This window comes from Microcebus murinus, chromosome 15 (genome assembly GCF_040939455.1).
Source record: "Microcebus murinus isolate Inina chromosome 15, M.murinus_Inina_mat1.0, whole genome shotgun sequence".
In the NCBI taxonomy this organism is placed as follows: Eukaryota; Metazoa; Chordata; class Mammalia; order Primates; family Cheirogaleidae; genus Microcebus; species Microcebus murinus.
In genome coordinates this window covers 74,795,106-74,821,991 of record NC_134118.1, presented here as the reverse complement: position 1 = coordinate 74,821,991, position 26,886 = coordinate 74,795,106, and the positions used below count along the sequence as shown (strand labels likewise).

The following is a 26,886-nucleotide window of genomic DNA, read 5'->3' as shown; positions in this document are numbered from 1 at the left end:
AGACCAGCCTCAACAAGAGCCAGACCCCGTCTCTACTAAAAATAGAAAAAATCAGCCGGGCGTGGTGGAGCATGCCTGTAGTCCCAGCTACTCGGAGGCTGAGGCAGGAGGATCGCTTGAGCCCGGGAGTCTGAGGTTGCTGTGAGCTAGGCTGACGCCACGGCACTCACTCTAGCCTGGGCAACAGAGTGAGACTCTGCCTCAAAAAAGAAAAAAGATCCCATTCTACGGGACCTATTTTGTTTATGCATTTATCAGTGGAGGGACATTTGAGTTGTTTCTACTTTTTATCTACTGTGAGTATTGCCATTATGGAGACTCATATGCAGGTTTTTGCGTGGGCATGATTTCGTTCCTCTAGGCCCTCACCCGGAAGTGGGGCTCCTGGGTCACCCGGAACCTCTGTGTCTAACCTCGAGAGGAACCGCCACGCTGCTTTCCATCCGTCAGCGTGCGTGAGGGCGCCTACCCATCCACACCCTGGCGACACCTGTCACCATCAGTTTCTGATTACAGCCGCCCCAGTGGCTGGGACGTGGCCTCTCACGGTGACTGCGATTCCCACCTCCCTGCGGGCGGTGGCCCTGAGCTCATCTCCCCGTGCGTATCGGCCGTCTGCTCTGGAGAGATGTCTGCTCAGACCCTTGGACCATTTCTTTGAATCCTTGGTCTTTTTGGCTTTGCATTGTGGAAGGTCTTTGTATATGCTGAACAATCGGACTATTTGTCTTTTTGTCGCTGGGTTTTTATGTATTTCATAGTTTTTAGACGCCCCTCCGTGCGCCGGACTACACTGAGCACAGGGTGGGCTGTGCTTGTGCTCGTGGGCATTCCTGGTGTTCAGAGAGGTCGTTCGGTGTTTGTGTTTCATGCTTGGTCTGGAGTAACGCCTTCTAGAGCTGGCAGGTCAAAACTGGGGGTGACAAAAGGAACCTGGCATTTATCGGCTGCCCCCCACCTGGTGGGCACTGTCGCCGCAGGGTCCCGGCCCCACACTCGGGACAGCCTGTGCTGTCGTCCCGTACACAGGTCGGCTCAAAGAAATTAAAAGGACGCCCCAGCTGTTTAAGCGTCCTGCCCCTTTGCCCCTTCGTGAGGTGGTGAAACAGGGACGCATCAGAGCCAGAGGACCCATGCGTCAGGCTTTTGTTGCACGCGAAGTGTCGCCTGTCTGCTTCCTGTCTTATCATCCAAGGAGCTATTAAATCAGTTCACATGGTGTTTGTTTGTTTTTCAGACAGAGTCTCACTCTGTTGCCCAGGCTAGAGTGAGTGCCCTGGCGTCAGCCTAGCTCACAGCAACCTCACACTCCTGGGCTCAAGCAATCCTCCTGCCTCAGCCTCCCGAGTAGCTGGGACTACAGGCATGCGCCACCATGCCTGGCTAATTTTTTTTCTATGTATTTTTAGTTGGCCAATTAATTTCTATTTCTAGTAGCGACAGGGTCTCACTCTTGCTCAGGCTGGTTTTGAACTCCTGACCTTGAGTGATCTGCCCGCCTCAGCCTCCCAGAGTGCTAGGATTACAGGCGTGAGCCACCACGGGCCCGGCCCAGTTTACATGTTTTTTAGCTCATAAATTAATAAACCTCATTCAAATGCTTCCCTTAAGTGCAGGAATATCTGTATTGTTCCAACTCCTCTGCAAAACTGCAGCACAGGAAGGGGGGCGTGCCGGAACTCGCCGGGCAGGAGCAGAAGGGCCACGTGGCTCTGGAGCCCAGGCAGAGGGCGTGGGCCCCGCGGGCCTGACCTGTCTGGGCCTACAGTCCCTGCACCTTCCAGGCCACCGAGTGCAGCTGCTTCTGCGGCCGGGCCTGCAGAGATGGCTCCCAGCCAGGACAGGCTCGTTGGGACGGCAGCCAGACACCCTCCGGGGCATCAGCTGAGCAAGTGACTCGGGTGACCGGCTCCTGCTGCAGAGCCTGCCCTCCCCGAGCCCCTGACGGCCGGCTCTGCGGGATCTCACTCCGGTTTTCACGGACAAGTGTCTTCACCCGTCCAACTCTAAAAATAGAGGTGAGACGAGGACATAATTTAGAGGGTCTTGAAACCTGAATGGAAAGTCCCCCGAACATCTGAAAATCCTGAGATTCGTCTCCGGGAAACAGCGCACCTGATAATCTTTATGTACGGCCAACGCTGGGAATTTCTCCACCAGGAAAACAGTTCTTTACACACCATTCCTGTTTGTAAGTGAAGTATTTTCTTAAATGTCAAAGGCAGACATCGGAAAGCATAAAAGGAAATAAGACATGGGGAATCATTTCTTGGAATGACCCAAGTAGATTATGATGAGCAAGACAACCTAAGGATCTCAGAAGAAAAACCGTGAGAGCAAGGCGAATATGGTGCTGCCGATCGTTTAATTTGACGTTTGCACAGTGAGGGCACCTACCCATCCACACCCTGGCGACACCTGTCACTGTCAGTTTTTGATTACAGCCGCCCCAGTGGCTGGGACGTGGCCTCTCACGGTGACTGTGATTCACACCTCCCTGCTGGCCGGGGGAGCCGAGGAATGTGCTCCGAGTGGAACGTTTTGGGGAACCATTAGGTCTGTGATGACAAGGTGTCGAAGTCTGTGACCGTCCCCTCCGAGGTCAGAGCGAGAGTCACTGTGAGCCGGACATCAGGGTGTCCCCAGGTCTGCACTCACCCGCTGGCATCCACCGAGGACCCTGCTCCTCCCCATGCCCGCCCTCGGTGCCAGGCTCTCCCGGGCTGGTGGCCTGGGAGGTTCTGCCCGCAGAGGTCAATGCGGCCCGGGTGGCCGGTCAGCGCCCGCTCGGAGGGGCCTCCCCGGCCCGCAGTCCCCGCAGCTCCGGGAACAGGACCTGCAGTCCCCGCCGCTCCGGGAACAGGACCTGCAGTCCCCGCCGCTCCGGGAACAGGACCTGCAGTCCCCGCCGCTCCGGGAACAGGACCTGCAGTCCCGCAGCTCCGGGAACAGGACCTGCAGGTGCTGCCGCTCTGGGAACAGGACCTGCAGGTGCAGCCGCTCTGGGAACAGGACCTGCAGTCCCACAGCTCCGGGAATAGGACCTGCAGGTGCTGCCGCTCCGGGAATAAGACCTGCAGTCCCGCAGCTCCGGGAATAGGACCTGCAGGTGCGTCCACTCGAGTCCGACCCTTCCCCGCACGGCTGCTGCGTTTACTCAGGCTAATTGACATTTCCCACGAGGTTTCATTTTTCTTATGAGATTTTTACTATAAGAAAAATCCTCTCATAGGAAGTAGTGCCATTATAAATACGTTATTGGCATAAAGAAACCACCTTGTTCTATCTTTGTGGTTATCCTTAACAAAGAAGAAAATATAAATAAAAGAAAAAATGAAAAAAACAAAACAACAACAAAAAACCCCACCTTGCTAACCCCAGATGGCCACAAGAGTAAAAGTGCGCGTGCGTGTGCCGTGGCGCGTGCCTCTTTCTATGTTAGGGACGCCTCCTCTCGTCCAGGCAATGAGTGAGGCTGGGGTCCATGGAGTTCCCAGTGCCACGGCGGGCGATATGACGCCCAAAGATAAAGCAGAATAATTTGGACGCACTTTGGGAGTAATGACAATAGGGTTTTATTCAGAAGCCCCCGAATATAGCTGTATGATCTTGTGAAACTGCGTCTGAACGCCAGCACCATCATCTGCGAAGTGGAAGTGACCGATGCCAGCGTCACGGAGACGCTCTGATCCCACAGAGCCAGTAGAGACGAGTCCTGCTGGTGCTTCCAGAAGCTTCTGGGGCAGGTGCTCCCCGGTGTCCTGACATGGCCTAGACGAGTCCTGCTGGTACAAGTCTCAAGTTCACGCTCTGGTCCTCAGTCAGGAGAAGGGGCCAAACTGATGCACTGTTTTGGTTTTTTTTTTTTTTTTTTTTTTTTTGGCCGTAGATCGCCGCAGAATGCATTGTTGTTTTGAGCAAAACATCAACATCCAGCCGGTGATTGTGGACCAGGCGCAAACTGCCCACGGCTCCCCTATCGGCAAAGGGAGCGTGGAGGGGGCAGTAGCTAGACTGGATCGGAGATTCTTAGCCTGGACGGCACATTAGAATCATCTGGGGATACTTAAAAAACCCTAATGCCTAGCACCATTATTGTGGTGGTTCTAAACAAAAAAAAATCCTAATGCCCAGACCACACCTAAAAAAAATCCTAATGCCCAGACCACACCTGAGACCAACCGAATCAGGATCTGTGGGGCAAAATCAGCATCAGTGATTTCTAGAGCGCCCCAGGTTGGCCGGGCGCGGTGGCTCACGCCTATAATCCCAGCATTCTGGGAGGCAGAGGCGGGCAGATTGCTCGAGGTCAGGAGTTCGAGACCAGCCTGAGCAAGAGCGAGACCCCGTCTCTACTATAAATAGAAATAAATTAATTGGCCAACTAATATATAGAGAAAAAAATTAGCTGGGCATGGTGGCGCATGCCTGTAGTCCCAGCTGCTGGGGAGGCTGAGGCAGGAGGATCGCTTGAGCCCAGGAGATTGAGGTTGCTGTGAGCTAGGCTGACGCCGCGGCACTCACTCTAGCCTAGGCAACAAAACAAGACTCTGTCTCAAAAAATAAAATAAATAAATAAAAATAAAGCGCCCCAGGTGGTGGCGCTACACAGGCAAGACTGAGAACCACCAGACGAGATATCTAAGTCACCACTCAACCCAGAAATTCAATGATTCTAGATAAAAGATTTGCTAGTGTCCTGAAAACAAGATTAATGTCCTCGTGGCCATCGGTCCCTAGAAGGCCAGTCTCAGGAGCACAGGATTCTCCCGAGGGTGAGGACGTCAGAGGTGGAGACAGAGGGGCTGTGGGAGGATGGGGTTCTTCAGAGAGGGACTGTGTCTAACACAGGTCCCACACCTGCTCAGCCGCCGTCATCCGACAGGGATTTCCAAAAGAATCTGTGGGGGCTGCGGCCGCAGCGTGGCCTTGGGACGTTGATCTCCGCGCAGGGACCCTCACTCGCTTCTGCAGCCGGAGGTGCTGGGCTGGGCTACGCGTCCCCTCGGCTCACTCCCGCTTTGACCTGCAGAGACTGCAGTGCAGTGCTTTACTCATGGGAGGGAATTAAAGGTCTGTGACAATAATATTTTTCTAGGGGCAGACAGGGAAATGTGGTTGGTAATTCCAGTATTTTAAAAATAAATCAGGTCGGACACAGTGGCTCAGGCCTGTAATCCCAGCACTTTGGGAGGCCGAGGCGGGAGAATCGTCTGAGGACAGGAGTTCAAGGCCAGCCTGGGCAACATGGAGAGACCCTGTCTATACAAAAACATTTTTTAAATGTAGCTGTGTGCCCGTAGTCCCAGTTGCTCAGGAGGCTGAGGCAGGAGGATTGCTTGAGCCCAGGAGTTTGAGGCTGTACCGAGCCCCTGGGTGACAGAGCAAGACCCTACCTCGAACAAGTAACCACAGAAGGAAATCAGAACCCTATTATTATCAATTCTGGGGAGAATATTCAAGAAGAAATATTCAAGAAGAATATTCAAGAAGGAATATTTTGCACATTTAGAGAAGGATGTTTACTATTTTATTCAAAGCAGCCAGATATCCTAGAGATAGATATCAAGCATATGGCTTTTAAACTTCAAAAGGTTGTTATTTATGTAATGTAACCACAGATTTTTATGCTGCATTTTGAACCCTTAAGATGCTAGAAGTCCTGCTTATTGAGATTTTGTGTGCAAAACACAGGCAAGAGTATAAAATTATATCATCTACAAGAATAACGGATTCATAAATCTCAATAATAAAACATAACGTTCTATGGAGAGCAGGCTGCAAGCTGCAAGCCAGGCGCAGTGGCACGGGGCTGTAGCCCCAGCTGCTCGGGACACCCAGCTGGGCCCAGGAATCCAAGTCCTGCCTGGGCGAGAGACTCCATCTCTAAAAACAAAAATAAAAATAAAAACGAGCAAACTACACCTCAGAGATACATTTCTGTTGACAAAGTGTAATCATATTTGAGTTATTACTCAAATTTTAACCAGGAAATGAACAGTTTTGAAGTCTGTTTTTACGTCCGTCCATCTTAATAGGACACAAAGATTCTGTATTGATCAAAATTTCTCCAACTTGATAGTTTTTTCTGTAGAATATGTAAAGTGCGTAGCATTCACTTCTTTTCCGTTTAAATGAATGAGTATATGTCTATGTATTTCAACTAAATTGAAAGTTTCTCCCTTTTCCACATTAGTCTATAGAGGGCGTGTTATTGGCAGTAAAACTTGCACAGGTTGTAGACTCTTGGTCAAGGCTTCACACAAACTAGAAATGGAGCTATTGTAGCGACTGGTAAGACTGAGTTGTAGCCCAGCAGGGAGAGGTCGAACGTGTGTGTGTGTGTGTGTGTGTGTGTGTGTGTGTGTGTGTGTTAGACAAACATGCCTTTTTAAAAAGTAAGGATGAAAGAAAGGGGGTGTGTGGCTTTTGCTCTATCCAGTATCTGAAACCCTCCTCCTCCGTTTGGGAAATTCTCCGCGCCGTGAGTGTGGAAAGGAGCAGATCTCTCCTTTCGCTATTCAAGACTGGAAAGATGAGGTCAGAAAAGTAAGAGGAAAACGATCCGCACTGTTTTCCCCGTCTCCCTTGCAACGCGAGGATGACCACGGCCCTAAGCACAGCCCGAGGCCTCCACGCGGGATTTCGAATGGAGGAAGCGGTGGCCGCGGGGAAGCTGCTGCGCTGGTGGCGGGCCGCTGGGCGGAGGTGCTGGCGCTGGCACCCGCGGTCCAGGGTGGCGTCCTCCTTGCGCCCGCTCTGCGCGGCGGGGACTGTGGTCAGCTGCCGCCTGTGCACTCGCAGGTGTGGTTGCCAGCACTCTCGGTGATTTCGTGACGTGCCCAGCCCCTCTGAGTGCAGTCATTTCCTGCGTGTAACCCAAACCCAGCGTAGTGAGGCTATATACACAGGTTGACGAGCATGCTTTTGGGTGGGAAAAAGCACAGAGAACAGGGAAATCCTCCATTATTAGGACTGTCAAAGGAAATGGACAAGGTGCTTTGGTCTTTTTCTGTTTTAACTTCCACCATGCCGGCTAATCTATTTCTAATATTGTCGGGATCATAATTTTCCCTTTTCCAATCAATGTTTATTGCCATGAACTAACTCTTTCTCTCTCTCTCTCTCTATATATATATATGTATATGTATATATCTCCTATTCTCTTCCACAACATCTCAGACAGTTTATAAAGAAATATATAACATATGAAGGTCTCATTAAATGTAGATAAAAATGTATTGCAAAGGAAAAAGCATTGATAGAGTTATAAAATGGAGCCAGGAGTGAAATTAATGCCAGAACATTCACAACGAAATCCTACATGCTTGCTAATCATTAACCAAACAAATTTGGTTCTAAGCTTTCTATCAGCCAGCAGGTAGAAGTGTGATCAATTATGCAATTCATAGTTAAAACACAAACCATTTGCTTGTGAGAAATGTATTAATAATCTCTCTTCTTAAAATTATTTACTTATTTAATTATAGACAGGGTCACGCTCTGTTGCCCAGGCTGGAGTGCAGTGGTGCGATCATAGCTCACGGCTGCCTCGAACTCCTGGGCTCAAGCGATCCTCCTGCCTCAGCCTCCCAAGTAGCTGGGACAACAGGCACGTGCCACCATGCCCGGCTAATCTATTTCTAATATCGTCTGGATCATAATTTTCCCCAAGGCCCTTTAGCTGATAGGATAGAGTGTAATGAAATGAGCACAAGTCTCAACACAGGGGTTGCAGGATATTTTTGGTGCAGTCAGTAGCTACGTTTGGAGCCCCTGAGTTGGGGAATGCCTGTCCCTGTCTTGTATTTTGCTCATGTATCATGTATCTATGTATGTCATCGGTGCACTGGGGCTGTTCCAGATAAAACCTGGAAGAAGAAAAAGGAAACGTGCATATGTTGGGTACGGTCTGGTGGGCCAGATACTATGCAAAACACTGCACACATCTCGCCTAACTCCAGCAATACTTCCTGGCAGCCCCGTTTCACAGATGCGCAGACAGCGTTAGCCTGAGCTAGGTTACCAGGCCAGAACTCGCTCCTCTCTGGAGCAAAGTTCATCAGTCTAAGGGGTTTCCTCAGGGTATAATACTGTTTCATATAAAAGTTTGTGATCCAAAGAGGCCTCTTATTTGTAACAATTGACTCAAGAATATTAATATATATAAATACTAATTAATATTAATGAAACGTTAACAACTTTCTGAAGCTCCATGCTGGACGCCCTGGGAAAACAAGAGAACTCTGTGTAGTTCCTCTTCTAACCACGGAACTCACGGCGTGCCGTGTTACCCCCTGTGATGTTTCGATGAGCTGAGCATATATTTCAAATAAACGTAAGGATTCTGTTACAAAGTTCTGAGCTCACGATGCAAGTTTTTATTCCGTGTTTTATTACTTAAAGACTACCTTGCATGTTGTAACAGCCTTCGGCTAAAATAATGAATTAGTTGACTCTTTTTAACAACTCTGGAAGCTAAAGCAGCTCTGTCCTGGAAACGCATCCCTGCAGAGGCGGGGAGGGGTGAGACCCGAGGGACTCAGGGTCAGTCAGGCCCGTCCACGCTGTCTCTCCCGGGAGGGCGCGGCCGCAGGGCAGAGGCTGTGCACACGGGCGCTTCCTCGAGTGACGTTCGCCTAAGACAGCTCGAGAGCGACTGACGAGGAGCAGATTTGCACAGCTGTAAGTGACAGACCCCGCGGCGCGGCCCCGGCCTGGGAAGCAGGAGCCTGGCGCTCCCGGCCGGGGGCCGCAGACCTGGCGGGGCCGGGCTGGCCAGGCCAGGGCAGCCGAAGGTGCTGACGGCGCAGAGAAGAGCCAGAGGCGCGAGTGGAAGGGCCCAGAGGGCAGATCCCACTTCCCGGGCAGGAGCGGCCGCTGCTGGGAGTGGGCGCTGGGCGGGGAGAAGCCGCACCCGAGAAGCAGAAACCTTTCCACGTCTCGCCTGGAGGGAAAGCCCCACGTATTCCTTCTGTCCACGCGCGTTCTCTCTGCTCCCCCGAATACCCACAGGCCACCTCTCGTCAGGTGCGTTCCCTCGTAACTGTCCTGAGTCCCAAAAGCCTCGGGAGCGTTTTTGTGCCACCAAGAAAAAAAGGAACCAGGTCCTTTTTGCACAATCACTGTGATTCCATCAGACGGCACGACCGGGAGCTTGGAGGCGACAATGGCGACGGGTCTACGCGGCCACTTAGCCGGCGACCTGGCCCAGGGCGACGGCAGGGAGGGCCAGCCGGAGCCACAGGCTGCGTCTGGCAGTGCCAGCGGCCGCGCCCGCCAAGAGGCGCTGTGTGCCGGAGCGTGAAACGAGGCCAGGGCAGGATAAAGGGGCTCGGTCCCTATACGGACGGTGTTGCTTTTCATTAACGAGCTCTTTTTAATCAAGTGCTCTTAATCAAGAAAGCCCTTCTCAACACAAGTCTTAGATTTCCATTTTCAGGTGAGAACCTTTCTGCGCCAAACGTGCGAGTTACCCCAGGAGGCCGAGTGACCTGCCCTGGAACGTGCCTCGGGGGGCCCGTGGTTTTGATCGCTTTCGCCTCATTAATTAAAGATATGCACTTTATGCCGAAGACAGATCTTATTTTCTAGAATTTCCACAGGCTCTCACGGGCTTCTCTATCCATCCATGCAGTGAACGCTCACTGAACACCTGCTGCGAGCCAGGCGCCGTGCCCGACCCAGCCGCACACAGGCCAGCGAGGCTCGGCCCTCGCTCCAAGAACCTCGCAGAGCCTCTAGGGAAGGAATAGTAAACCGATAATTTTCGTGCAATGCAGGTAGCGCAAAAGTTCTCGGTGTGTATGCCATGTTGAGGGGCTCGCAGGGAAAGGGGGGATTCGCACCGGCCGGGGTCCCGAGGAGGCAAGGAGAATGGCAACGAGGATTGAAGCGGCCCCCGCCCAGCGGACACCCAACTCCTCACTATGGCAAACAGGTGGAAACCAATACCCGAACCAGCCCGCACGGAACTCCGGTCATCCTTACACTGATTTAATAGTGTTTACCTCCTGTACGTCTCATCTATACCACACTCACTTGATACTATTCTTTAAAATGACTGACTTTTAAAAAATTAAATTCGGTCTTTGATATGCTGATTACATTTTTCTAGCAATGCTGCAGCGAACAATGTGCCCCTAAGATCACTTTAAACGTTTCTGTGCGTCCTCCAGGCTTCAGGGTGGTTTTGCTTCCATTAGTCTAGCACTTGAGACTTATCTATGACCAACTGCCCTTGAGCTCCTGGACCACTTGCAGACACTCCCAGAGTGTTTCTTCTTTTATAAAAGTAGGATAATAATAAATGCCCCCTATCTCATAGGATTGTTATAAAGATTAAGCCTGTCAATTTATGTAAAAGCTGGCAGTGAAAATTGTTAGTATTACACAACTATTAATAATTATGATTTTTTTTTCTGGAATCTTACATACAAATTCTGTCTTCGGTTCATGCATACCTTTCTACTTCCAAATTTATTTGAAACAGAAGTACAAATCATAAGTAAATAATATAATAGTTGACACTAAAAACCAATTGCAACCAAGTGTTGGCATGGGTGTGGAACAACTGGAACACTCACAGTGCCACAGGGACTGTGAAATTGGTACAAGTGCTTTGGAAAACTATTTAGCACCATCTACATAAACTGAACATATGCATACATCCCATCAACAAAATGAAGGACAAAAAAACTCACGGTCATCTCAATAGATGCAGAAAAAGAATTTGATAAAATTCAACATCCTTTCATGATAAAAACTCTCAATAAATTAGGTATAGAATGAAAGTACCTCAACACAATAAAGGACATTATGACAAATCCATAGCTAACATTATACTGGCCAGGATCCTCTAAGATCTGGAACAAGACAAGAATACCCACTATCACCACTCCTATTTAACATACTACTAGAAGTCTTAGCCAGAGAAATCAGGCAAGAGAAAAAAATAAGGGTCATCCAAGTTGTAAAGGAGGAAGTAAAATTGTCCCTGTTTGTAGATGACATGATCTTATATATAAAAAACTAAAAAAGCTCAACCAGAAAACTCTTAGAACTGATAATTAGTAAAGTTGCAGGATTCAAAATCAACATATAAAAATGGATAGCTTTTCTATACACCAACAACAAACTGGCAGAAATGGAAATCTTGAAAGCTATCCCATTTACAATAGCTACAAGAAAAGAAAAGGAAAAAAAAGTCTAGAAAGGAATTTAAGGAAATGAGAAGTCTCTACACAGAAATCTATAAAACACTGATGAAAGAAACTGAAGAGGGCATAAAAAAATTAAAAAAACAGCCTATATTCATGGATTAGAAGAATACTGTGAAAATGATCATAATACCAAAAGTGATCTTTAGATTCAATGAAATCCTTATAAAAATACCAATGACATTTTTTTCACAGAAATAGAAAAAAACAGTCCTTAAATTATATAGAACCATAAAAGACCTCAAATGAATAAATCAATACTGTGCAAAATAATAAAACTGGAGACATCACACTACCTGACTTAAAAATATAGCCACTGGGAATAAAACAGCATGGTACTGGCACAAAAACAGAAATATAGACCAAAGGAAAAGAATAAATAACAGCCAACTGATTTTTGACAAAGGTGCCAGAATATTCTGTGGGGAAAGGACAGTCTCTTCAAAATGGTGCTGGAAAAACTGGAAATCCATTTGCAAAAAAATAAAACTAGACTCCTATCATATACAAAAATCAACTCAACATGAATTAAAGACTTAAATGTAAGACATGAAACTATGAAATTACTAGAAGGAAATGTAGGGGAATTGCTTGAGGACATTGGTCTGGGCAAAGATTTTATGGAGAAGACCTCAAAAGCACAGGCAAGAAAAGCAAAAATAGACAAAGGGGATCCTATCAAATTAAAACACTTCCACCCAGCAAAGGAAACAATCAAAAGAGTGAAAAGACAACCTATGGGATGGGAGAAAATATTTACAAACTATTCACATGACAAAGGATTAATATCTAGAATCTATAAAGAACCCAAACAACTCAATAGAAAATAATAATAATCTCATTTAAAAATAGGCAAATGAGCTGAACAGACATCTTTCAAAAGACATACAGATGGCCAACAGGCATATAAAAAAATGGTAAGCATCACTAATCATCAGGGAAATGCAAATCAAAACCCCACAATGAGATATCATCTTAACCCACTTAGAATGGCTATTATCGAAAAGACAAAAAATAACAGATACTGATGAGAATGTGGAGAAAGAGGAACTCTTATATACTGTTGGTGGAATGTAAATTAGTACAGCTATTATGAAAAAAAGTATGGAAGTTCCCAGAAAAACTAACCAAATGATCCCGCTATTCCACAGCTGGGTATATATTTAAAAGAAAGAAAAAAATCAGTACATTGAACAGACAATCTGCATTCTCATGTTTATTGCAGCACTAGTAACAATAGGAAAGATACGGAATCAATCTCAGTGTCTGTCAGTGGATGAGCGGACAAAGAATATGTAAAATATATACAGATGGAATAGTATTCAGTCATAAACAAGAATGAAATCCTGTCATTTGCAGCAATATGGATGGAACTGGAGGGCATTATGTTAAGTAAAATAAACCAGGCACAGAAAGACAAATATTGTATGTTCTCATTCTTATGTGAGAGCTACAAATGTTGATCTCATTGAGGTAGAAAGTAGAACGATTGTTACCAGAGGCTGGAAAGGGTAGAGGAAGGAGGAAGGGAGAGGTGGGCTAATGGGTATAAAAATATAGGTAGAAGGAATAAATTCTAGTGTTTGATAGCACAATATAGTTAAAAATAAATTTTATTTCAAAATATTAGGGGAGTACAAATGTTTTTGATACCTGGCTTGAGTCAGGGCTATAAATGTGCCCATCCCTGGAATAGTGTTCATTGTACTCATAAGGTGGGTTTTTGACCTTCCCCAACTCCCCCTCTCCCTTGTTTGATTTCCAATGACTTTTGCTTCTCTTTATGCACTTGCGTGCCCATTGGTTAGTTCTAACTTATTAGAAAGTACATGTGGTGTTTGTTTTTCCATTCTTGAGATATTTCACTTAGGAAAATAGTCTCCAATTCCATCCAAATTGTTGCAAAGCACATTAATTCATCATTTTTATGACTGAGTAGTACTCCATGGTATACAAACACCAGATTTTGTCAATTCACTCATGAACTGATGGGCACTTGGGTTGATTCCACATCTTTGCAATTGTGAATTGTGCTGCAATAAACATTCGAGTGCAGGCATCTTTTTGATAAAATGACTTTTTTTCCTTTGGGTAGATACCCAGTAGTGGGATTCTGGAGAAAATGAATGGTAGGTTTAATTTTAGTTCTTTGAGAAATCTCCACACTATTTTCTACAGGGGTTGTACTAATTTGCAGTCTAACAGTGTGTTCCTTTCTCTCTGCATCCATGCCAGCATCTATTGTTTTTGGACTTTTTAATAAGTCATTCTAACAGGGGTAAAGAGATATTTCATTGTGGTTTTAATTTAATTTGCATTTCCTTGATGATTAGTGATGTTGAGCATTTTTTCATATGTTTGTTGGCCATTTATCTTTTTTTTTTTTTTTTTTTTTGAGACAGAGTCTCACTCTGTTGTCCTGAGTAGAGTGCAGTGGCATCATTGTAGCTCACTGCAACCTCAAACTCCTTGGCTCAAGCAATCCTCCTGCCTCAGCCTCCCGAGTAGCATATGCCATCACACTTAGCTAATTTTTCTATTTTTTGTAGAGACGGGGTCTCGCTCTTGCTCAGGCTGGTCTCAAACTCCTGAGCTCAAGGGATCCTCCCACCTCAGCCTCCTAGAATGCTAGGATCACAGGTATGGAGCCACCACGCCCAGCCTTATCTATCTTCTTTGGAAAAACTTTTGTTCATGTCTTTTGCCCACTTTTTAATAGGATTGTTTGTTTTTCTCTTGCTGATGTGTTTGAGTTCCTTGTAGATTCTGGATATTAGCCCTTTATCAGATGTATAGATTGTGAATATTTTCTCTCATTCTGTAAGTTGTTTATTTGATCTGTTCATTATTTCCTTAACTGTGTAGAAGCTTTTTAATTTAATCAAGCCACATTTATTTATTAATATTTTTGTTGCTGCTATGATTGCCATTGGGGTCTTAGTAATAAATCCTTTGCCTAAAGTGATATCTAGAAGAGTTTTTACTACATTTTCTCCTAGAATTCTTATGGTTTCATGGCTTACATTAAGTCTTTTATCCATTCACAGATCTAGGAAAAATAATTCTGTGCTTCATTTGGAACCAGAAAAGAGCCTGAATAGTCAAAGCAATCCTAAGTACAGATGCACACACACACTCACACACACACACAACAAATTTGGAGACATCACATTACCATACTTCAAACTATAAGGCTATAGTAACCAAAACAGCATTATATTGGTACAAATATACAGACATATACCAATGAAATAGAATAGAGAACCCAGATATAAAATCATCTACCTACAGCCTACTTATATTTGACAAAGCAAACAACAATGCACCCCAGGAAAAAGAAACCCTATTCAATAAATGGTGCCGGGAACATTGGATAGCCACATTCAGAAGAATGGAACAGGACCCCTATCTCTCACCACTCACCAAAATAATTTTTCATATATTTCAAAATAGCTGGAATATTTGGAATGTACCCAACAAAAAGAAATGATAAATGTTTGAGGTGATGGATATCCTAATTATCCTGATTTGATCATCATGCTTTGCATGTATCAAAATATAACATATACCCCACAAATGTTTAGTTATTATGTATTAATTTAAAAAATAATTTCAGCACGTGATATAAATGGAATTTTCAAAACATAGGTCATTCAGATGAGGCATCCTTGCTTGGTTTCAGACCAATGTCTCATTCTTCAGAGGCTCTGTAATTCACTACTGTGCCCAGACTGAAAGGAACAGTGGATGCTTCTATGTTCATAGGTTTAAAAAAAGTGCCACAAGATGTGTGAGTCCATGTAACTGTCTCCATATGTGTAACTTTGCACATGATTGATGACAGTGCGGGGAAGATAGTTGACTTGGATCAATACAACTAATTCTACAACTTGGAGAAGAATTGTTTCAACTGAGTCTAGCTCTAGCCAGATGCCTCTACCCCACCTTAATGCAGGGGCAAGAGGATGCTTCTTACTTGTCTGAAGTTTGAGTGGGCTCAAATGATAGACGTTAAACACCACCTTGGATTCTGGAAGAGGTCACTGGTGCTAACTGAATACTCCATTGTTTTATTTTAAAATTCTACGTGAAATAGCCACAGAAAAAAAGAAATTTTTCTTTAAAAAATAAAAATTAAAAAGTCATATAAAAAAGAAAAGTAAACTTCTGGAACTCTATGCCACCCCAAATCAATATTAAATAGCTAAAAATGCCATTTACATATAAGGGAATTATCATAAGTGTACAGTTTAACAAGCGTTGGCATGTAATCGCTTGTGTAACCACATAAGTTACATTTTTGTCCCTTCTCAGCTACTCAACACCCTCCTGCACCTAGTCCCGGACTACTTGTTTGCTTTCTATTACTACAAAGACTAGTCTTTTCAAATCGTACAGTATGTACTCTCGTTTCTAGTTTCTTTCACAAAGCACATTTTTATGACTCAAACATTTTGTACCAACAGCTCATTTTTATTTATTGCTGAGAAGTATTCCATTTCTTGAATACATAACAATTGCTTATCCACTCAACAGTTGAAGGTCATCTGGGTTGTTTCCAGTTATTGGCTACTGTGAATAAACTTGACATGAACATTCATGTGCAAGTCTTCATGGGGACATGTTTTCATTCCCGTCTAGTAAATACCTAGGAATGAAACAGCTGAGATATATGCAAGGTGTCCATTTAACCTTTGAAGAAACTGCCAAACTATTTTTCCAAAGTATCATTTTGATTTCTCACCATCAGGGAATGAGAGCTCCCACTGCACCATTTTCTCAACAGCCTTTAATTTTTAGTTATTTTAGAGACTCTATAGTGATATTTCATTTGCATTTCCCTAATGAGTGATAGTATCTTTTCATGAACTTATTTTTTATCCATTCACCTTCTTTAAGCATATATTTAAATATTTTGCCCATTGTCAAACTGGGTTCTTTGCCTTATTGTTGAGTTGTATGTTTTTTGTATGTTGTAGAAAACATTTTTTTCTGAGAGATGTTTTGCAAACATCTTCCAGTTTGTGACTTGCCTTTTAAGTGTCTTTTGAAAAGTAAGTTTATAATTTTGATGTCAAATTTATTTATCTATTTTAGTTCATAATTTTTTAGTCTGTTTAAGGAACTTCTACCAAACTCAAGATAACTTGAGTTTGCTTTCTCCTATGCTTTTGTTTTTTTGTTTTGTTTTTCCAGTTTTCATTGTGTTGCCACAGGGATATTTATTTGGAGTTAATAATCATAAAGAGCAATTAGTACATACCATGTTAATTGCTTCCTCAGAATCCTGTTTTCTTCTAAACATTGCATCTTTCGATTCACAAACAGGGTATTTATGTCCACTTAAATCTTCTTTAATTTCTCTCAGCAATGTTTTGTAATTTTCATTGCACAGATCTTATACAACTTCTGTCAAATTTATCCCTAGGTAATTCATATATTTTGATGCTATTATATATAGTATTTAAAAAATTTCAATTTCTGTTAGTATGCAGAAATTCATTTTTAATATTGACCTTATATCCTGCAATTTTCCTTAACTTTCTTTTCAGTTTTTGTAGCATTTGTGTAGAGTCCTCATGATTTTCTATATGCCACATCATTTGTGAATAGAGACATTTTACTTGTTTCTCTTCAATTTGGGGATTTAATTTTTTTTTTTAACATTACTGCAATGGCTAGAACCCCCAATACAAAGCAGAATATAAATGGTGCAAGCAGAACTCCTTGTTCTTTTTCCATTTAGCAAGAAAACTTTGTTTTCACCACTAAGCATGTCAGCAGGTTTGTTTTTGTTGTGGTAGTGGTTTTAACGACCTTTATTAGATTGAGGCATTTCCTTTCTATTCCCAGTTTGCAGAGAGGTTTTATAAGAAATGGATTTTGGATTTTCTAAAATGGTTTTTCTGCATTTATTATCATATGGTTTTTCTTTTTTAGTCTGTTAATATGATGAATTACATTAATTGATTTTCAAATGTTAAGCCAATCTTGCATTCCTGGCATGTATTCTACTTGGTAATGATGCATTTTTTTTTTAATATATTGATGGCTTTGACTTGCTAAAATTTTGCATAGTTTTTTTTTTATTTTTTTTTATCAATGTTCATGAGGTGTATGAGTCTGTAGTTTTCTTTAAATTCCTTATTTTTGGTTTTGGGAACAGGCAATGTTGTGCTCTTAGAACAAGTGGGAAAATGTTCCCTGCAGTCCTCTATTTTGGAACAGCTTGTGTAGAATTGATACTATTTCTTCACGGAATATTTGGTAGAATTCTTCATTGAAGCCATCTGGGCCCAAAGTTTTCTTTGTGGTAAGTCTTTAAACTAAAATTCAATTTTATAATTAGATATAGAGCTCTTCTGATTTTCTGTGTCTTCTTGGGTGAGCTTTGGTAGTGTTATGGACTGAATGTTTGTGACCCTCCAAAATTCATGTTGAAGCTCTAACTCCCGGAGTGGCTGTATTTGGAGACAGGACCCCTAAGGAAGTTAAATGAGATCATAATGGTGAAACCTTGATCTTCTAGAATTAATGTGTTTGTGTCCTTATAAGAAAAGACATCAGAAAATATCCTTCCTTTTTCCAAAGCATCACCGAGGAAAGGCCAGGTGAGCAAACAGTGAGAGGGTGGCTATCTACAAGCCAGGCAGAGAGACCTCGCCATGCACCAACCCAGCTGCAACCTTGACCTGGGAGTTCTAGCCTCTAGAACTGTGAGAAAATGGATTCTGCAGCTACCCAGTCTATGGTATTTTGTTATGGCAGCCCAAACTGAATAATGTAGGTAGGTTTTCTTTTAAGAAATTTGATAATTTTTACTAAATTGTCAAATATATTGGCATAAATAGTTCATAATATTCTCTTATCCATTTAATGTCTTTTAGTTCTGTTGTGACTTACCCCTTCTCATTTCCGATATTTCTAATTTATTTTTTTTAGGTTAGCTAGAGATCAATTTTACTGATGTTCTTAAAGAACAAGCTTTTGGCTTCTCTGTTTTCTGTTTACATTTAATTGATTTCTGTGCCTTTTTAAAAAAAATTTCCTCTTTTCTATTTTGGATTTAATCTTTTTCTCTTCTGATCTTTTAAGGTAGAATTTTAAGTTATTGAATTGCTTCTTTTACAATGTAAATGTTAAATGTTATAAATTTCACTCCTAGGTTCTATTTTAGACATACTCCACAAATTTAGATATATCACATTTTAATTTTCATTCAGTTCAAAATATCTTCTAATTCTGGCTGTGATTTCTCATTTGATCCATGAGTTATTTAGAAATGTGTTTAGTCTCCAAATATTTGGGGAGTTTTTAGAAACCTTTTCTAAAAATGGATTTAATTCCATTGTGGTCAGAAAACATACTTTGTATGATTTGTATCATTTAAAATTTCTTGATACATTTTTAGGCTCAAACTGTGGTCTTAGTAAATGTACACCTTGAAAACATTCTTTATTGATTTACATGAAGTGTTTTATAAATGTCAGTCGGATCTAGTTCACTGTTTTCCTGAGTAGCTAGTCTGCTGCTTGTTACATATGCATTTCTCATCTGTAGAATTTCTATGTGGTGTATACGGTTGTATGTTATAAAATCTGACGTGCCTTTCTTCTTCATGCTCATGCTTTCCTCTGCCTTGGAAAACACATAGTCATTCCTCACTCAGTGTCCATGGGGGCCTGGTTCCGGGATCCCTGTGGATACCAAAATCCATGGATGCTAAGTCCCGTATAAAATGCCATCAATTGCATATAACCTATGCACACCCTCCTGTATACTTTGAATCATCGCCAGACTACTTATAATACCTAATGCAATGTAGATGCTATGTAAATTTGTTATATTTTTAAAATTTGTATTATTGTTATTTTTTTCAAATATTTTTGATCTGTAGTTCTACGGATGTGGAACCCCCAGATGCAACAGCTGATTTTATATCCTTGACTACTAATTACATTGTCTGTATGATCTCTACAGATTTTCTCCTTAACCAGTCATATTTTCTTGCTTTTCAGCATGCCTGGTAATTTTTCACCGGGTGCCTGATATTGTGAATTTTGTTGAGTGCTCACATTCTGGGGATATCTTCAAATACTTTTGAGCCTTGTTAAGTTCCTAGGAAACAATATGATCCTTTCACTCACGGAGGCAGAACAGCCTTTATCTAGAAATTATTTGGCTCCCGTAATGACGCACGCAATGTCTCTCTGTCCCCTATGCCCCAGGTGTTAGGTCTGTCTCCTCCGGCTGGTGGAAATACAAACTGTTCTTGACCCTGTGTAATACCCAAGAATTGTTCCAGTGCTTTCTCTTGCCTTTCCCCAGTCTTGGGCAGTTTCCCTACATGCCGCACCGATCCGTATTCAGCAGAAGACACGCAAGGAACCCTCTGCAGGTCTCTGGAGCTCTGTCTCTTCCTAAGCAGCTCTCTCCTTTCTGGTACTTCACTGTGCAAATCCAGGCTGCGCTCTCCTCTCTGCATTCTGACTTGTTTCCTTAATTTAGGGAAACTCCTGGGTTTGTCTGGGTCTGTCCTCTCACCCCCACCCACCCCGTGCTATTTCTACACAGTGAATTGGGGAATCAGGGTTCACCTCACTCATTTCCCTCCTTTCAGGGCACTGTGCTCTGCTGTCTGTTGTCCACTGTCTGAAAACCTTTGGTTCATGCATTCTTTTTTTTTTTTTTTTTTAAGACAGAGTCTCACTCTGTTGCCGGGGTTAGAATGAGTGCCGTGGCGTCAGCCTAGCTCACAGCAACCTCAAACTCTTGGGCTCAAGCGATCCTCCTGCCTCAGCCTCCCGAGTAGCTGGGAATACAAAATGCACGCCATGACACCTGGCTAATTTTTCTATTTTTAGTAGAGATGGGGTCTCGCTCTTGCTCAGGCTGATCTCAAACTCCTAGTTCAAGCAATCCTCCCGCCTCGGCCTCCCAGAGTACTAGGATCACAGGCGTGAGCCACCGTGCCTGGCTTGCGACCTTTCCAGTGCAGAATTCAAATGTTCTTAAATTAAGAATGATGTTCTTTGTAAAAGCATTCTATTGAGAAAAGTGCTAATAAACAAAAGACAATCAATGGTATACTTCAGGTGGTAATAAAAATTTAATAGCAATATCATAAAATAAACATATAAAAATCAAGTATTTAGTTTAGGATGTTAGAAATATTAATAATATATATAATAAATTCAACATAGTATTGATAGTGCTGCAAGATAAGATTTTATTTTTCAAATTACATATTATGCAAATCATAATGCTTTGTAACTGGAGTTTCAAAAATTTTGCTTTTATTACAAAAACATCTGGACTGTAGACATCGCTAATGAAGCCATGTAACACGTGGCATATTGCAACTGAAGCTGTGAGACCATCATCTCACTGACTTAACTAAATCTTCTCATAATGGAAAGAAGTACAAAAGGCAAACATTCCTCCTTTGGGGAACGTTTGCCTAGTTACCAAAACTGACACAGTGTCAAAATAAAAATGATTCCTTTGTCCTTTTTAACCTCATATTGTCCTTGAAGCACATGCATGACAGGAAGCTAAAAACCAAAAGGGCAACTTACTAGGTAACATTTAACTAAGTAAATGTTAAAATCCACAGACTAATTTTTAGATGTAATATTACTGGTTCTGGTCCTTAATAAGATATACAGGCAATAAACCAACTTTTTAAATATTAGGAAATATAATTTTGCTTTCATAATCAAATCTTTTAATGATTTCTATGACTTTCTATATCCTGTTTCCACTGAGCTAGTTCAGGAGACACACTGGTTGGAAAAGGACTTGAGAATATAAACTTTAAGGCTAAAAATTCCATCTTCAAAACATAAAGACTTAAAATAGAGCCCTTGACAAGGTTATTTAATGCAGAATTGCTGACCAGGATGAAAACAAGCACTAGACAGAAAAAATGGTCACATTTAAAGACTTACATGGAAAACCACTGGCAGGTCTTTCACGACACAGGTAATTCCTTCAACCTGAAGGCATCTGCTGAAAGTCAAAGTTACCTATTGCATAGTCAATCTTCAAAACCATCAAGTCCAGTTCTGGGTCAACATCTCTTATGCTTTGGTTGGATAATTTAATAAAGTATATATTCTACAGGATTTAACTATGGAACTTGACACACAAAATAAAATAGATAAAATACGAGAATCATCGTTGCAAAATGGTATGTTTCTCCATCTTTTTCATGCAGTGAGCATACTCTCTTAAATCTGATTGCGTTGTATAAAACTGTTGTATTTCCCAGTGACCCTTGTTACTCTGATGAGCCAAATTTAAACCTTCCACATAGGTGAGGGTTAAAGAATGTTCTGAGGATTATTCATCATTATCTGTAGAAAGAAGAAAAAAATTAACTTACTTCATTTAAAATCAAGCTGTATCTACTTAGCAATAAAAAACATTCATCTTTTTTCACGCTAAAGGAAAAGAGCTTTAATGTGGTTTTAAACACAGTTTTTACTATAGTGTCATATACTCATTGTAAAATATTCACAATATACAATGAAAAATAAAGCAGGAGGCAAAAATTATCTATAAGCAAAAGACAACCAATGTTAATTTTATATAAACCCTCCCCGATTGCTTTCCTCTGCATACACAGATTTTTTTTTAATATCACACCAAAATGCAGTTTTGACACATGAGTTTTTCCACTTAACACACATAAAGAATGGAAAGGCAGATAAGCAAGATAAAATGGTAATGTTAGAATCTGGGTGGTGGGTACACAGATGATCACTGTAAAGTCTTTTCAACTTTTTCATATGATGAAAAATTTACAATGAAATGTTGAAAAATAATAAATCATGGACATATTCCATGTAAATTTCAATGTCTGTATAGTATTCTATTTTATGGATATGGTGTAATTAAATTAAAACCATTCCTATTTATAGGCATTTCGGTTATTTCCAATTTTTCTTTATGTTAAAAAACACTATTGAATGAATTAAACAGACTGCTTTTAATCTTATGTAACAAGCATTATCTTCCACATTCTAGCAAAAGAGATCTTTCAATAAAAATCTAAGTGTCATGTCAAATCACTGTACTACTTAAAATTCTTCACTAGCTCCCTACTGCCTCAGAAAAGAATCCTTCCTCCTCAATATGGATTGTAAAGCCCCTTATGATCTGGCTTTTTAAATAATTCCAGTCTTACCAAATTTCATTCCTCATCTTCCTCAACAGCCCCCATAATTTATGCTTTAGTGACACTGAATTGCTTGTCGTTCCCCTACTACATTTTGTATCCACCCATGTGTGAGTATATGTATGGACGTGTGGCAAATTCTCATTTGTCCGTCAAAATCCAACTGTGACGTCCTCTCCCCCAGGAAGAGCTACCCTGCCACCATTATTTCTTCCAGTGTGGTTGGATCATTACTTAACGCAACTTACACACATTTTATTGCTTCCAATGTTGCACTTATCACTCTGTACTACAATTTACTTATGTTTTAAAATTACAAAATATTTCAAATCACCAGAAAAGAAATGAAGGCACATGTACATAATATGTGGAATTAATAAAAGTTAACTTTTGGCCATACTGGTTTGGATTATTAAGGAAAAACACATGACAGACAGAGAGTACCCTTTCTCAATCTTACTGCATTCTCTTCTTCCCCTGGGCATTTTCAGTACCATGATACTGATGTGTATACTTCTTTCTCACAGCTTTCTGCTTTTATTTTTATTTTATTACATATATGTACACCTAAATGAACTTGTTTTTAAATATTACATACATGGTGTCATTTACTACTTATTTAACTATCATGTTTGTGGGGCTTATCCAGATTGACAGATGGAATTTAGTTCATTCATTTTAACTGATGCATAAAATTTCATTGCATAAGCACAGCTCAATATTCCATCCAAAATGAACATGGGGTGAAGGTATGTGTTTCCTTCTTGAGAGTCTACGAGCTTGCGTTGCTAATGCCAATGCTCCACATGGTGGCCTCTGCCAGTTGTACTCCTTCTCTCCTTGTGGATATTCCTAATATCTATTAGGAATGATATTAAGTAGTTTATACATTTTACTATCTTCATTTGACTTTTGACTCTGGATACCGCCTAGTGTGGACTAAGTGACATTAACTTTGCCAACAGCCCCAGTTACTGATGTTTACTTGTCTAACCTGCACTGTCACAGCCTCAGGGGAGTTGAATAGTTGAGGCTGTCTTCTCAGGACTCAGTTAATTTCCAGTGAAATGGAGAAGAAACTTGTTTTAGTCAGTCTTCTTTTAACTTGCACCTTAGGGACCTCGCACCACTTTTGGGTGAACTAGATAAAATTTTGCCTCCTCCCTCCCTTCGTTGGCCTCCCATTCCTCAACACAGAGAGTGCAAGTGTGTGAGCACCACATGCCGGCAACATGGTCTTACTGTTACCTCCTTGTAAAAGGAGTGGGCTGAAAGGCTCTGTAAGATAACTATGGACGGGATCTAATTACTTCCAATAAGAAGGACTCCAAAACAATTACTCTTAATCCAGTCACTGTCTAACCTTTCACTCCCCATGACTAACAATACAAAACTGCAAGTTAATTTATTCAGATAATTCAATATACACTTCATCAACAGTTACTTCAGTAGGCATATTAGTAAGTTGTAATATTTTATGGGCTGTACTAAGATTTTTAAAAAGATTGCCAGGGTAGACTTTTGCTTTTAATTGCTTTACATTTTTTTCCAGGGTAAAGGAATTACTGCCATGCTCTACGATACAAGACTTTGGGGCCTTCATCTTCTTTTCATCTGTGTGCTAGAAAAAGTCTGAAATTGCTTCTTCAGGGCTGTATCAGCTCAGCCTGACTCCTGGCCCTTTGCAGGGGATGGCCTTCTACGTAGGCATGTGTCCTCTGGAAGCCACTCAGCTCTCAAAGACGGGTGTCAACATTACCTTGTGAATCAGCTGATTGTTGCAGTTCTCCACTTAAAGGACAAAGCAAAGCAAAAGCTCTCCAGACACGCGTTAAGCAAAGCTGAACCCCAAGCACATTGCCGCTGGTGACTTATGAAAAGCTGTGTTGAAACAGTGCTTAGAGAGAGCTGCCTGAAGGATGAACAGTCTGAATATGAACAGACCTGGTGTGATATGCTCCACAGATTTACTTACATGGAATCAGCCCCTGGACTTGTGCCATTCACTTATACCACGATATATTACGAGAAACAGCCCCAGGAAATCCAAATATTATAAAAATTACTGAGGATATTTTTCATTCCATTTTAACACTATTTTATAAGATGAAGTCTAAGATCTCAATAAAATCAGGAATCCACAGGTTCTGGATAATGTTTATATTTTATATTTTCATTTTGATCATAAAATAATCTTTTAATACTTAGAAAAATAAAACATCTGTTTTATACAAAACTAATAATTCACAACTGACAGAATTTTCTAAGACTTGAGTTTTATACTGGGGTCTATGGACTCTTGAAATCTTGCACCTGAAAAAAAAAAATGTTTTTTCCCTTTAAAGGGAAAGGGAAAAAATTAGATATTATTCAAGGTTGAGGAACACTGTATGATAGTAACCTCTTTTTAAATATAATGGGAAAATTTTTCCTTTGTTTTTAATACCAAAAATAGCTGGCCTATTGTTGTCTTAGCAACTAAACATTTTTTGTCTCATGAATACTGTGACTCATGTAATTAGTTAGGTTTCCTGCTTTCCTAGAAAGACCAGCAAAAAATTTGTGTCCTGTTTTCAAAAAATGCAGAGACCTTTTTGCACATGAACTTTGTATTCTTTCTTCATTCCTGTATTTTTTTTTTCTTCTTTAATGAAAACTCTTCAGTGGGATATTCCTGGCTTCATGTTATATCACTTGCACTCATTTGCCTGATACATTGACTTTCCCAAATATTTTTTTTAAAACTCAATTTTATCTTGTACTACATATATTTTTAAATGCCTTTCTTATATTCATATATTTTAAAACTTTCTTACATGCCTATGCAAAACATTTTTTGTATGGAATATAAATAAGTTTTATAAAAATTTATATTGTTAAAATTAAGCATCAACATTTAAAACCCTCTATTTTAGTCTATGAAGTAAACCTTTAAAGTAGTAAAGTAGTAAGATTAATTTTTTGGCAAATAATCTAGAAATGAATTCTTGTTGAAAAAAAAATTTTTTTTTTTTTAAGAGACAGAGTCTTGCTCTGTTGCCTGGGCTGGAGTGCAGTGGTGCGATCAGAGCTCACTGGAACCTCAAACTCCTGGGCTCAAGTGATCCTCCCGCCTCAACCTTCCAGGTAGCTGGGATTACAGGTACATGCCGTTATGCCTGACTTTTGTTCAAAATTTTACAAATTGCTTTATGTGTCTAAAAGTTTAATATTACATCCTTGATAAAAATTACTCTAACTTCTAGAGATGCCCAACAGAATAAGAATTATTCTAACTTCTGGAGCTTTCCAAAATCTACCCAATAAGATTTAAAAATCTCATTCAAATGTTACTTATAAATTAAATTTAAAAATATTGACTTAAAGGACTTAAGTCAATAAAAGTAAAAGATCTATAAAAGTATATTAGAGTTAATTTTATAATTGTTTAAAAGTAAATAAAAGTAAATAGATATAGTTCTAATATACATTTCACCAAAATAGGTGTGATACAAGATGGTCCAATTATAACTGTCATCTTGTTTTTCTCACATTTAAAAAAACAATAAAGACGTGAGGAAATCTTACCTTCCTGATAGGCTCCATCTGCCATGACTAAATGAAGAATCTTGGCATAAAGATGCTGATGTTCATTTCCCAAAATATTTTGAGCTATTTTTGAACAAATTTCAATATTTTCATCTTCATCTTCATGAACAGCCTACACGAAATCCCCAAATATAAATTAATATTTGAATAACTTTCTCTAATTGAAGACTTCACTTTTTACTTAAAAGAAATCTAATGACCAATAAAGATCAACATTTTTCTAGTACTCAAACAGAGCATATTTTAAAAGCCAATGTTTTAATTGACATTTTACTGACCTTTATTTTCTCATAAACCTCAAAGAACTTTTCAAAGCCCATTTCTTGCTCGAGGTGAAGTCTCAGTTCCTCTAAATGGTTAAAGACACTGTCATACTCAGATTCACTTGCAATTTCACCATCGCTATTATCTAAAAACATAAAATAAAAAGGAGATATGTTGTGATTAAAAAAGACAGAATAATTCTTACCTTAATAGACTAAAATTCCATGACAAGTCAATAAGGCCATTGAAGTAGACTACTTCTACTTTTAACATATTTTTGTCACTATAATATTTGTCACTTATATAGGTAAACAAAACACGTATAAATCTGTCTCAACAAGAATGTTACTTTGGGAATCTTTTATTTTATAGACATAAATAGTAAATCTGGTTAGAATAAAAATATTCTGACTGAGCGTGGTGGCTCACATCTGTAATCCTAGCACTCTGGGAGGCTAAGGCAGGAGGACTGCTTGAGGCTAGGAGTTCAAGGCCAGCCTGAGCATCATAGCAAGGCCCCATCTCTACAAAACTGTAAGAATTAGCCAGGCATGGTGGTGCACACCTGTGGTCCTAGCTACTTGGGAGGCTGACGTGGGAGGATCTCTTAAGCCTGGGAGTTGGAGGATGCAG

The 26,886-nt window shown here is 41.1% G+C and overlaps 1 protein-coding gene across 13 annotated transcripts in view; it reads right to left on the bottom strand.

Moving 5' to 3' along the window:
• Positions 1–20,313: 20,313 nt before the first annotated feature.
• The window catches only part of NEK1 (NIMA related kinase 1), a 140,886-nt gene continuing 134,313 nt past the window's right edge, over positions 20,314–26,886 (bottom strand). For all 13 annotated transcript variants that reach the window (XM_076010725.1, XM_076010726.1, XM_076010730.1 and 10 more), the window contains 3 exons: positions 26,268–26,398; positions 25,969–26,101; positions 20,314–21,577 (listed from right to left, as the gene is read on the bottom strand). In XM_076010725.1, the coding sequence (XP_075866840.1) occupies positions 21,564–21,577; positions 25,969–26,101; positions 26,268–26,398 (278 nt within the window). In that variant the 3' untranslated portion in view covers positions 20,314–21,563. The remainder of the gene's footprint in view (positions 21,578–25,968; positions 26,102–26,267; positions 26,399–26,886) is intronic.